This window comes from Rana temporaria, chromosome 13 (assembly GCF_905171775.1).
Source record: "Rana temporaria chromosome 13, aRanTem1.1, whole genome shotgun sequence".
Lineage (NCBI taxonomy): Eukaryota > Metazoa > Chordata > Amphibia > Anura > Ranidae > Rana > Rana temporaria.
This window is the reverse complement of record NC_053501.1, coordinates 72335976-72349060: the sequence shown is the minus strand read 5'-3', so window position 1 is coordinate 72349060 and position 13085 is coordinate 72335976. Positions and strand designations below refer to the sequence as shown.

At 41.9% G+C, this 13085-nt stretch overlaps 2 protein-coding genes across 5 annotated transcripts in view; one reads left to right on the top strand and one right to left on the bottom strand.

Annotated features, from left to right (window-relative positions):
- The window catches only part of LOC120920706 (protein-L-isoaspartate(D-aspartate) O-methyltransferase-like), a 103069-nt gene extending 100088 nt beyond the window's left edge, over nucleotides 1–2981 (bottom strand). For 3 of the 4 annotated variants that reach the window (XM_040332921.1, XM_040332923.1, XM_040332925.1), the window contains exon 1: nucleotides 2880–2981. In XM_040332921.1, coding sequence (XP_040188855.1) covers nucleotides 2880–2947 — 68 coding nt within the window. In that variant the 5' untranslated portion in view covers nucleotides 2948–2981. The remainder of the gene's footprint in view (nucleotides 1–2879) is intronic. The other variant, XM_040332922.1, reaches the window with a different exon arrangement.
- A 153-nt stretch (nucleotides 2982–3134) lies between these two features.
- CCDC32 (coiled-coil domain containing 32) overlaps nucleotides 3135–13085 on the top strand; it is a 46591-nt gene continuing 36640 nt past the window's right edge. Inside the window, exon 1 of the mRNA XM_040332926.1 lies at nucleotides 3135–3211. The gene's annotated coding sequence lies outside the window, so the exon portion shown is untranslated. The remainder of the gene's footprint in view (nucleotides 3212–13085) is intronic.

Sequence of the window (13085 nt, the reverse complement as noted above, 5' to 3'; positions counted from 1 at the left end):
ATCCGCTGAAGAAGTCCCGCCCTTGGGACGCAACGTTCGGTAGGGAAGTACGTGACGTCACCCGCTGCCATCTATCGGACCATGCTGTGTGCGTTTTTGTTTGCATTTGATTCCTAGCACTGGACATAGTGCTTTTTATGTAAGTGTATTTTCACTATTAAATGTTATATTGGTTATTGCGGAGAAACACTATGTTTTGTTTTTCTTACATCGGATTCCATGGCTGCTATCCATGTTGATATTACTTGAGATCTGCCATCCATGCTGATATTACCTGAGATGTATTCCTTTCCTGCTTGGATTATGCTGTTACATGCCTGGGATTGACCCTTATGGGAAAGCGATTTTTTATTATCAGTGAGGTGAGCGGCCATTGTTACTATTGGTGGAGGTCTCCTGTTAACCCACGCTATATCACCTGCATGCCTCATATTGTCAGTCACTTATAAGAGAATCACCTGGATGATCTTTATTTGGACTTTTCCTCTAGCGCTGCACTATCTACTTTACATACTATATAAAATAATGCATGTGCCTTTTGGTAGGCGTGTTTTTTTTTTTTTTTGGGAGGGGGCAGCATTTAATTTTTGGACCTAGGCAGCACAATGTCTTGGGCCAGCCCTGTTTGCATGCATTGAGAACATTTTAAAGCCATCTCTGAATGGTGCCTGTGCAGGCAACCTCCTGTGTTTACAAGGCAGCAGGGCAGCCATTGGCATCCCAGCACAAAACAGTGATGCCAGCCATATGCATAAATCTATGGCTGTTCACACACAACATGTGCATGGAGATAGTTGCTCCACTGGGAAGAATCAATGACAGGCAAACAGACTGCATTCTCAGCAGGGCCTTGGTCCAACACAGATGTACACCCAGGAATAGGCATGGAGGTTAGTGAAGATCTGTGCAGCCATCCACATGTCATTGATTGCACACAACAGCCCAGACCACCTGTGTCTCCTGGGTGGGTAACCACAGCCCTTTGCACGGATGTACTGATCAGTGCCCAGTGTGAATGAAGCCTTACAGCTCATAGTAGCAATTCAATACACAGAGATCCTCAGTGCCACCTGCAGTGTATTTGTGTATCGCTAAGAGACCTGCACCCAGGAGTATGAGGCATGTGCACAACTGTATATGACAGAGGAGAGCGAGGCAGACACGCACCACACACCTACCTTGAATACTTAAAAAGTCAGTTTGAAGCTAAAGTTCAGGACAATTTTGGGGGGGTGTATCACCAAACACATTTGTTCCCTGGATGTAATGGTAAGTGACCAATGGCCTGCAGGTTGCTGCTTCTTGTACAAATCCTTCCTTCCTGCTGCTGCCTGGATCTTCCAGACTGCAGGGGGTTAACAGCATTGCCTGTAGAGCTGCACGATTAATCGTTAAGAATCAAAATCACGATCTTTTCCCCTTCCCGATCTTCAAAACAGCATGTCACGATCTTTCCAACAAGGCCAGAGAACCAGGCAGCCTGCCAAGTTTTATTACAACACAAATAAGTAGAAACAAAAGTATCTTTTCGTTCTTTTATCAAAGGAAAGAACTCTGGCGTGTCGATGAGGGAAGTTTAACCATTTAAAGACCTTTTCTGACATTTGTTGCTTACAAGTAAAAAAAATAAATAAATAAAAAATCATTATTTTCTGCTAGAAAATTACTTGGAGCACCCAAACATGATATATATATTTTTTCTTAGCCGCGACCCCAGAGAATAAAATGGTGGTTGTTGCAATATTTTATATCGCACCGTATTTGCGCAGCGGTTTTTCAAACACATTTTTTTTTTTTTAATACACTTTAATTAATAATAATAAAAAATAAAAAAATAATTATTATAAAATAAATAATAAAAGTATAAAAGTTAGCCCAATTTTTTTGTATAATGTGAAAGAAGATGTTACGCTGCGGGATTCTCATTTCAGTCAGAATCGTGCAGCTCTAATTAACTGTGAAGTACTTGCATTGCTTGTCATTCACAGAACTCAGTCCATCATTATCCAATAATATGTGTTCTGTGAATGGAGGAGGATCGGATGAATGACAGGATCTCCCCTGCCCAATCACAGAACTCAAACTACAACGCTTTTTGTAAATGGAAGAGGAATGGATGACTGACAGGAACCCCCCACTGCTTATTCACAATGTGTGAATACTGTGAATGGGCTGGGGAGATCCGGTCATCTACCTGCTACTCCTCCATTCACAGAATGCATTGCATTGCTGGGAAATGTTAGTCTAAGTTCTTTGAATGGGCAGGCGAGATCCTGTCATTGATCCACTCCTCCATTCACAGAATGCATTGCATTGTGGGGATCAGTTCTGTGAATGGGCAAGGGAGATCCTGTCATTAATCCGCTCCTCCTCCATTCACAGAATGCGGTGTATTGTAGGACAATATAAGTTCTGTGAATGGTGGAGGCAGTAAGGGGCACAACTCCCTCATAGCCACCTCTGTAGCACCAGACGATCACCTCTCTGGGCAGCACCTGGAGGCATGGAGGAGGTTTACCTGCAGACCATAGGGACCTCATAGGTTTGGTGACACCCATCCAACAAAATGGCTAAACTTCAGCTTTCAGGATTAAAAGCAATACAAGTACCGTAGACATGATGTATGAGGCCAGTGTATTACAGAAGGTTCAGCATATTCTTCTCAAATGAAAGGGAAAACCTGATGGCTTGCTATTTAACAACTCCAATTTGGCGCCCAATAATGATATACTCCACTTCTAATACTTTGCCCCCTGAGTAATTCTGCCAGTAGCCATGAAATAACCCTCAGCCTTTATTATCACACTTGTATGTGGTCCATGTACACACACGACCTCCTCACTTCCGGCCTAGGATCTCTCTCCATCTCTCACACTCACCTGCACACCCACATTGGTCTTCGCGACAGCCGTATATCAAATGAGCAGCGCAGTAAGCAAGTTGCCATGACAAACGTTTTGAGCACGGCCCCTCTCAGCTTCTAAAGGCACAATTGGCCTGTGCTGCTGTGACTGTCACGAAAAGGAACCTATTAGCGCTCTGCATAGTGTGGGCTTTAGGCACAGATTGGACACGCCCATAGAAGGGCGGAAGTGTCGTGGCCGCAGCAAGGGAAAGAGAGGTGAGTTTGGTGTGTGTGTGTGTGGTGCTGGTTGTGATGTAAGTACAGACTAGAGCTCAGCTGGAAGGGATGAACTGCAATGCAGGATCAGTGAGTATATTACATGGAAGGTAATATATACAATGCAGGTTCAGTGAGTATATTACATGGAAGGTGGTATATACAATGCAGGTTCAGTGAGTATATTACATGGAAGGTAATATATACAATGCAGGATCAGTGAGTATATTACATGGAAGGTGGTATATACAATGCAGGTTCAGTGAGTACATTACATGGAAGGTTGTATATACACAATGCAGGATCAGTGAGTATATTACATGGAAGGAAGTATATACAATGCAGGATCAGTGAGTACATTACATGGAAGGTTGTATATACAATGCAGGATCAGTGAGTATATTACATTGAAGGTAGTATATTACATGGAAGGTAGTATATACAATGCAGGATCAGTGAGTACATTACATGGAAGGTTGTATATACAATGCAGAATCAGTGAGTACATTACATGGAAGGTTGTATATACAATGCAGAATCAGTGAGTACATTACATGGAAGGTTGTATATACAATGCAGGATCAGTGAGTATATTACATGGAAGGTTGTATATACAATGCATGATCAGTGAGTACATTACATGGAAGGTTGTATATACAATGCAGGATCAGTGAGTACATTACATAGAAGGTAGTATAAACAATGCAGGATCAGTGAGTATATTACATGGAAGGTAGTATATACAATGCAGGTTCAGTGAGTATATTACATGGAAGGTAGTATATACAATGCAGGTTCAGTGAGTATATTACATGGAAGGTAGTATATACAATGCAGGTTCAGTGAGTATATTACATGGAAGGTAGTATATACAATGCAGGATCAGTGAGTACATTACATGGAAGGTAGTATAAACAATGCAGGATCAGTGAGTATATTACATGGAAGGTAGTATATACAATGCAGGTTCAGTGAGTATATTACATGGAAGGTTGTATATACAATGCAGGATCAGTGAGTACATTACATGGAAGGTAGTATATAGAATGCATGATCAGTGAGTACATTACATGGAAGGTTGTATATACAATGCAGGATCAGTGAGTACATTACATAGAAGGTAGTATAAACAATGCAGGATCAGTGAGTATATTACATGGAAGGTAGTATATACAATGCAGGTTCAGTGAGTACATTACATGGAAGGTTGTATATACAATGCAGGATCAGTGAGTACATTACATGGAAGGTTGTATATACAATGCAGGATCAGTGAGTACATTACATGGAAGGTTGTATATACAATGCAGGATCAGTGAGTACATTACATGGAAGGTTGTATATACAATGCAGGATCAGTGAGTACATTACATGGAAGGTTGTATATACAATGCAGGATCAGTGAGTATATTACATGGAAGGTAGTATATACAATGCATGATCAGTGAGTACATTACATGGAAGGTTGTATATACAATGCAGGATCAGTGAGTATATTACATGGAAGGTTGTATATACAATGCAGAATCAGCGAGTACATTACATGGAAGGTAGTATATACAATGCAGGATCAGTGAGTACATTACATGGAAGGTAGTATATACAATGCAGGATCAGTGAGTATATTACATGGAAGGTAATATATACAATGCAGGATCAGTGAGTACATTACATGGAAGGTAGTATAAACAATGCAGGATCAGTGAGTATATTACATGGAAGGTAGTATATACAATGCATGATCAGTGAGTACATTACATGGAAGGTTGTATATACAATGCAGGATCAGTGAGTACATTACATGGAAGGTTGTATATACAATGCAGGATCAGTGAGTACATTACATGGAAGGTTGTATATACAATGCAGAATCAGCGAGTACATTACATGGAAGGTAGTATATACAATGCAGGATCAGTGAGTACATTACATGGAAGGTTGTATATACAATGCAGGATCAGTGAGTACATTACATGGAAGGTTGTATATACAATGCAGGATCAGTGAGTACATTACATGGAAGGTTGTATATACAATGCAGGATCAGTGAGTACATTACATGGAAGGTAGTATATACATAGCAGGATCAGTGAGTACATTACATGGAAGGTTGTATATACAATGCAGGATCAGTGAGTATATTACATGGAAGGTGGTATATACAATGCAGGATCAGTGAGTACATTACATGGAAGGTTGTATATACAATGCAGGATCAGTGAGTACATTACATGGAAGGTAGTATATACAATGCAGGATCAGTGAGTATATTACATGGAAGGTATTATATACAATGCAGGTAAGTATTTTAATGTAAATTTACAGACACTTCCATCTCACTATGACCCATGGTGTTGTTTTCAAACAGTAATTGTGACTGTTACCTGTGTTGTAAAGGGATCCATTAAAGTAGAACTAAGACCCCTTTCACGCTGAGGGCTTTTGCAGGCGCTATAGCGTTAAAAATAGCGCCTGTAATCTGCCCTTAAACAGCTGCTCTATTCATTCCAGTGTAAAAAGCCCGACGGTAAAATATCGACGTTTTACCGCAGACGCTATGGGCGGCACTAGTGTTAAAGGGGTCTAAAGGTGAAACTTTTTTTTCATCTTTGGATAGAATGAAGGCGGGTTATAACTAGAGTGGAAGTACCGAAAATGCAGGATGCATATGAATTTGTCGGCTATTATCGGCACAGAAAAGCGCAAGAAAAATCCATCCCTTTAAATTCTGTTTGTCTTCACATTGATCCTTTGCGCTTCTGTTGTGGTGGTAAAAATCTTGCTTGCTGCATTTTTGGTCAGTTAAAAAAACCACAACAAAAACACACCTCCCGGTTTGAAATGCAGCAAGAACGCACCCGTGTGATTTTTTTTGATGCAGTTTTTGAGTCGCATGACCTATGAAAAACACACCATAAGCACAGTAAAATTGCGATAAAATGACATGTGTTTTCTGCGCCATTATCGGTACCTTTTTCGGCCGCTGAAATTTCGGTGCATCTCTAGTTATAACCCTTGTTGGCTTTGTTTTTCAGCAGTAATAAAAACACTCCAGAGCGCAGTACCAAATAGCGTGAAGTGGAAATAAAGAGATCCAGGAAAATAAGGAGGATAGTGAAACAAGCAATAATACTGATGATTATGATCAGTGTGGAGTTCTAATGCAGGGTTTGACAAATTTGCTTGGAATCTAGGAGCCAGCTAAAAAAGTTAGGAGCCAGAAAACGCACCCCGTCCCGACGAGCTTGCGCACAGAAGCGAACACATACGTGAGCAGCGCCCGCATTTGTAAACGGTGTTCAAACCACACATGTGAGGTATCGCCACGATTGGTAGAGCAAGAACAATAATTCTAGCCCTAGACCTCCTCTGTAACTCAAAACATGCAACCTGTAGATTTTTTTTAAACGTCGCCTATGAAGATTTTAAAGGGTAAAAGTTTGTCGGAATTCCACGAGCGGACGCAATTTTGAAGCGTGACATGTTGGGTATCAATTTACTCGACGTAACATTATCTTTCATAATATTAAAAAAAAAATGGGGATGACTTTACTGTTGTCTTATTTTTTAATTAAAAAAAGTGTAATTTTTTCCCAAAAAAGTGCGCTTGTAAGACCGCTGCGCAAATACGGCGTGACAGAAAGTATTGCAAGGATCGCCATTTTATTCTCTAGGATATTGGGATAAAAAAATATATATAATGTTTGGGGGTTTTAATTGGAGGGAAGAAGATGGCAGTGAAAAATGACATTAGAATTGCTGTTTAACTTGTAATGCCAACGGCCACCACTAGATGGCGCCAGCTCACACATCTGGTGGTAATAACTTGTAATACCAACGGCTCACCACCAGATGGCGCAAGCCCACCTTCCAAGCCAAGTCGCCATGATGCTATTTCTAGTCGCCCTGGCGACCGGGATTTGTCGAGCCCTGTTCTAGTGAACCAGTTATCCATAGGATTAGCACAAGGGACAATAATGAGCTGAATGGTGTATATGTCCTGGGTACCCAGGCACCATACAATGACAGCTCAGCTACACACAAAAAAAGTACAATGCTGCTGGGCGGCCAGAGGAGGAGCTCCAGAACATGTGAAAGACAGAAAAGAGATCAGCGCTAAGGCTAGTGTTGTATATTAAAACAAGGTATTTATTGTAAAATGCACTCACAAACCATCAGGAGGCTAGGCTCGAAGCCACGGAGGCAAGGGGACTACACAAATGTCACTTGAGCCGGTGCCCTGGAGATCTCGCAGGGATGGAGCAGGATGGATGAGCTGCAAGAGCCAAAACTGCATGGGGAGGAAAGCTGTTTGTCAGCGGTAGTCTGTCCGCTTGGAGGAAATGCTTGTGGAGTGCTGAGGGTGGGGAAGCGTTTTCAAGGAGTGTCCTTTCTTCTTCAGGTAGGCTCTTGCAGCTTATCCATCCTGCTCTATCCCTGGGGGATCTCTAGAGAAACGGCTCCAGTGACACTTGTGCGGTCCCCCTGCCTAAGTGGTTTTGGCCCTTGCCCCTGATGGCTTGTGAGTGCATTTTACTTGTCTTTAACAATAAATACCTTGTTTTTAAAATGCTACACTATAAGCCTTTACACTATTCTCTTTTCTAATTTTTTTCCATTTGTGTGCCATTGGGAAGAATTCCCTTCACTTCCTGTCCCATATTCAAAAACAGGAAGTGAGGAATCCCTCCGAAGTGTGGCAAGCCCTGTGTGTTACCAGATCTATTTTCCCTTTGGAAGATCTTCTCTTGATTTCCTGTTCTGATGACATCTGAAAATTTGGGATTTTCTTTCACTTTTCCATGATAATGGTAAACATGACAAATGGAGACAACGAATTTCCCCAACAAGGGCACAGATAGCAATATAAACCTAAAAGGTGTTTTCATTTCTCTCGACTCTATCTACTAGAGAAAAGGTTTTGCATTCAAAGGCCTGTACACACGATCAGATTGTCCAACGGGAATTGTGTGATGGAAGGGCTTTGTCGAAAAATCCGACAGTTTGACAATTGTTGTCGGATTTTCCATACCAGGCACTTACGCACCTTGCCGCCCAAGCCAATTTTCAGCTTTCAGCACTGTCGCAATTTGAATGACAATTGTGTGGTCATGCTACACTGTACCGAAATAAGATTTTTATAATTTTGTTCCCACAAATAGAGCTTTCTTTTGGTGGTATTTGATCACCCCTGCAATTTATTTTTTATTTTTTGCGCAACAACTAAAAAACCGATAGGCGGCACTGATGGGCACCGATAGGCGGCGCAGGTATTCGGCACTGATGGGCACTCATAGGCGGCACTGATAGGTGGGCACTGGGCATAGATGGGCACTAAGAGGAGGCACTGATGGACACTGGGTGACACTGAGGGGTGGCACTGATGGCATTGGTGGGCATCATTAGTCAGTGCCCATGTTGCCAGTCAGTGCCCATTTGTGAGCACTGATTGTATTCAATTTTTTTTTTTTTATCAATCTGTGCTCTATTGAGCACCGGGGGACACTCCCTGGTGGTCCAGTGTGGCGATCCGAGGGGGGGCTGCACTGATAAACAATCAGCGCGAACCCTTCCCTGTCAGGAGAGCCGCCAATCGTCTCTCCTCTACTCGCGTCTGTCAGACGCGAGTGAGGAAGAGCCGATCAACGGCTCTTCCTGTTTACATTGTGATCAGCCGTGGTTGGACACGGCTGATCACATGGTAAAGAGCCTCCGCCGGGCTCTTTACCGAGATCGGAGATGCAGGGTGTCAGACTGACACCCCGCATCACCGATCTGCGCGCCGGCATGAAATCCTGCAGGACGTCAATAGACGTCCAGTCAGGATTTCACAACCACTTCCCGGACGCCAATTGACCATTGGCCGGGCGGGAAGTGGTTAAGCATGCTTGTAATCCAAAGCACTTGTATATCAAAGTGAATTTTCCCATAAGAAATAATGGAAACTCAAATGATTTGTTACACAACCATTTTTTCATAGGCCCTTTAGTTTATAGTCCATATAAAAAGATTATAGACATGTGACCAGGTTGTGTAGCCATAAAATGTCCATCCACAAATGGAAGCCTCCACATGGGGATTAAAAGCAAAATCCAGCAGGAGCTACAGAGTATAAAAGAGAAGAGAGGTGCCTCTAAGTGTAGCAATATGGTTACATTTAATGAAGGTACAACATTTAGCAACTCACATGGTTGATTAAAAGAGGCATATCTAAGTATGCAGGCATCTGGGGTAAATCTGTCCATATAGACCATTCTCCTCACCGATATCAGTCTGCAATCTTGACCGGGAGGACTACCATGTAGTGATCTGAAAGCCAGGCTTGAACTGGTCGCGGAAGGGACGACATCAATGGCGGTGAGGAGGATGGTCTATGTGGACAGCTTTACCCCGGATGCCTGCATACTTAAATGTGCTGGTTTTAATCATCAACCAATGTTGTACCTTCATTAAAGCGGATCTCCCACGCCAGATACGTTTTTTTTTTTTTCTGAATGGCTATTTAAAACTTAAATTACCGTAATTTCTGCAACTGACGTGTCCTGTCTCCGCCGGCCGCTCCGCTGCTTTACAGTGTGAAATAACTTATATTCCCCCTTCCGGTTTAGGCACCATTTTAACTGTGGGCATAAGCCCACAACCCGGCACTTCCTTTTCCGGTGGATGCTGATGTCCGATCTCGCGCATGCTTGTAAAGCCCGCCCTCCAGCCTTTGTTTACATCGCGCATCACTTCCTCTTCCTCAAAATCGCGCGATATCTCGTCTAACATGGGAAGAATACGATCTGAAGGGAGCTATGACACGAGCTCCCAGAAGACACTGCACGGGACAGGAAACATAGAGAAACCTGAGCAAAAACCCGAGGAAGGCAGACCGGAAGCCCATCAAGTTTAATGGTACTGTAAATCTTATTTTAATTGTAAATATCAGCATTCTTTAGGAGCAGTATTATTTATGCGATCCTGTTTAATTTTGGGTGGAGATCCGCTTTAAATTTAATCATATTGCTACACTTGGAGGCGCCTCTTTTATTTTATACCACATGAAAGATTAGAAAACAAACTGTGAGAAGAAAAATTACTAAAGATGGTGCTACTCTTATATCAACACATCGCTTGTATATCAAGTCAAAATGTATTAAAAAATGTTGCTTGTCTTGCAAAACGCTCTCAAACTAAGGTTTCACTGTACTTTAAATGTTCTGCTGTTACTGCGGGTATGTATAGTGGCATGTTTTATTAAAGACATATTCCACTTTTTTTTAGATAATGAGTAAATACACCCATATAGAAAAGAAAATGTGCATTTTTTTTTTTTTTTAAATAGGAAGTCCAAGGATGATATATTTTGCATACTTACACTGGGCCAGCTTGGCACAATATACTGTGTTAGCCAGATTCAGGTAGCTTTACGCCGGCGTATCAGTAGATACGCCGACGTCACTCTGAATCTACGCCGTCCTAAATTTAAGCATATTCTGGAAACCAGATACGCTTAAATTAGGCTAAGATACGAGCGGCGTAAGTCTCCTACGCCGTCGTATCTTAGGGTGCAATATTTAGACTGGCCAATAGGTGGCGCTTCCGTTGAGTTTGGCGTAGAATATGCAAATGACTAGATACGCCGATTCAGAAATGTACGTGCGCCCGGCGCATTTTTTTTACGTCGTTTACTTAGGGCTTTTTCCGGCGTAAAGTTAGTCGAACAAATAGCTGGCCTAGTCAATGTTAAGTATGGCCGTCGTTCCCGCGTCAAAATTTTTACGTCGTTTGCGTAAGTCGTCCGTGAATGGGGCTGGACGTAATTTACGTTCACGTTGAAACCAATACGTCCTTGCGGCATACTTTGGAGCAATGCACACTGGGATATGTACACAGATGGCGCATGCGCCGTTCGTAAAAAAACGTCAATCACGTCGGGTCACCACCCATTTACATAAGACGCCCCCTCATCATTTGAATTAGACGCGCTTACGCCGGCCCCATTTACGCTACGCCGTCGTAAAGCTATAGAGCTGTATACAACAACCTAAAACATTAAACAATCTTATGTGTGTATAGAAATTGGGGTGATACCGCGCTGTCGCGTAAACAAACAAGAAAATATTATAAATGCTGCAACTATAAATGTGAGACACACACAAAATAAACAATAATAGAACAAACAAGCTGCGCAACTAATATAATGATTCAAACAAAAACCAGCAACTGCATGTATTGCAATACTAGTACCAATGGTGTATTAGAATCAAAAAGACAAATGGGTAACCCTATTTGAATTGTGTAATGAAAAAAAAGTCCCAATGAAAAGTAAGAAAATCAATGTCCAATATTCCAAAGAAATGGCACTTCATATGGTGATTAGGTGGTTAGCACCACCTAAGCACTGCTCTCCCACAGGTAAAATGGGGACAAAAAAATCAACCACAGAACAGTGATGGGACAGAAAAGAAATCCTCCACCTTCCAATAAAGCAGCCTCTTACCGAAAGGGAAGATCCCAACCAGAGATCTTCTGTTGGTGTGTGGCTTTCAAACCCAGCCTAGAGGTCTCTGCGACTAGATGCCGTTACCCAGATGTCAGATGGATCTCCCACCGCTCACAAATGGTCAGGAATGAGGGTAGCCAAGTGTGGAAGGACAAAGGCTGACATAGCGTAATCCAGTAAAAAACGTTTTAATGTATAAAATAAGTAAAATCGCACTTACAATGTGTAGATATAAAAATCGCATGTGAAAATTTTTTGCCCGGCCGGCTAACACAGCCCGTTCACTCCGGGGCTCTGTATGTAGTAATGACGTCAGCACGCCGCTTCACCCTACGTTGTTTCGTCTCAATAGACTTCATCCTGGGGTCCCCAGGAAGCGGCGTGCTGACGTCATCACTACATACAGAGTCACGGAGTGAACGGGCTGTGTTAGCCGGCCTGCTACAAATTTTCACATGCGATTTTTATATCTACACATTGTAAGTGCGATTTTACTTTTACATTAAGTTTTTTTTACTGGATTACGCTATGTCAGCCTTTTTCCTTCCACACTTGGCTACCCTCATTCCTGACCATTTGTGAGCGGTGGGAGATCCATCTGACATCTGGGTAATGGCATCTAGTCGCAGAGACCTCTAGGCTGGGTTTGAAAGCCACACGCCAACAGAAGATCTCTGGTTAGGATCTTCCCTTTCGGTAAGAGGCTGCTTTATTGGAAGGTGGAGGATTTCTTTTCTGTCCCATCACTGTTCTGTGGTTCCTTTTTTGGTTTGATGTCACCATTTTACCCGTGGGAGAGCAGTACATTTCTAACCACCATATGAAGTGCCATTTCTTTGGAATATTGGACATTGATTTGCTCACTTTTCATTGGGACTTTTTTTCATTACACAATTCCATTGGTACTAGTATTGCAATACATGCAGTTGCTGTTTTTTGTTTGAATCATTATATTAGTTGCGCAGCTTGTTTGTTCTATTAAACAATCTTAGTTTAGATATCTATAATTAAAAGTTATTTTGGTCCATTGACTCCATTCCAAATTCCCATTAAAAAAAAAAAATAAGAAAAAATTAAATCCAAGATAAGTGAATGTTTTAAAAAATTCCATGATGCTGAAAATATGTCTATACTGTGTAAATAAAACCTATAATATGATCAGTATGAGTCTACAATTTATGAAAATAAATGTCCAAAGATAAATATAATGACTGTCTCATGCAGTATATAACTTGGACTCCTACACCCCCTAGAAGTATCCCCATTAAATCAATGGGTGCGATGTCCAAAGGGTATGGAAATGCAACTTGTGCACATCTTGTGACATGTATGCATTCCTCGAGCATCTGATCAAGTGTGAATACTGCTGCACAAAATGTGAGCAGGTTGCTTCCTTGGAAGCCCAGGTCCTGAATCTAGGAAAGCAGCTGGCAACACTGCAAAGCCTCTCCAATCTGAAAGCAAGTTTGAAACGTA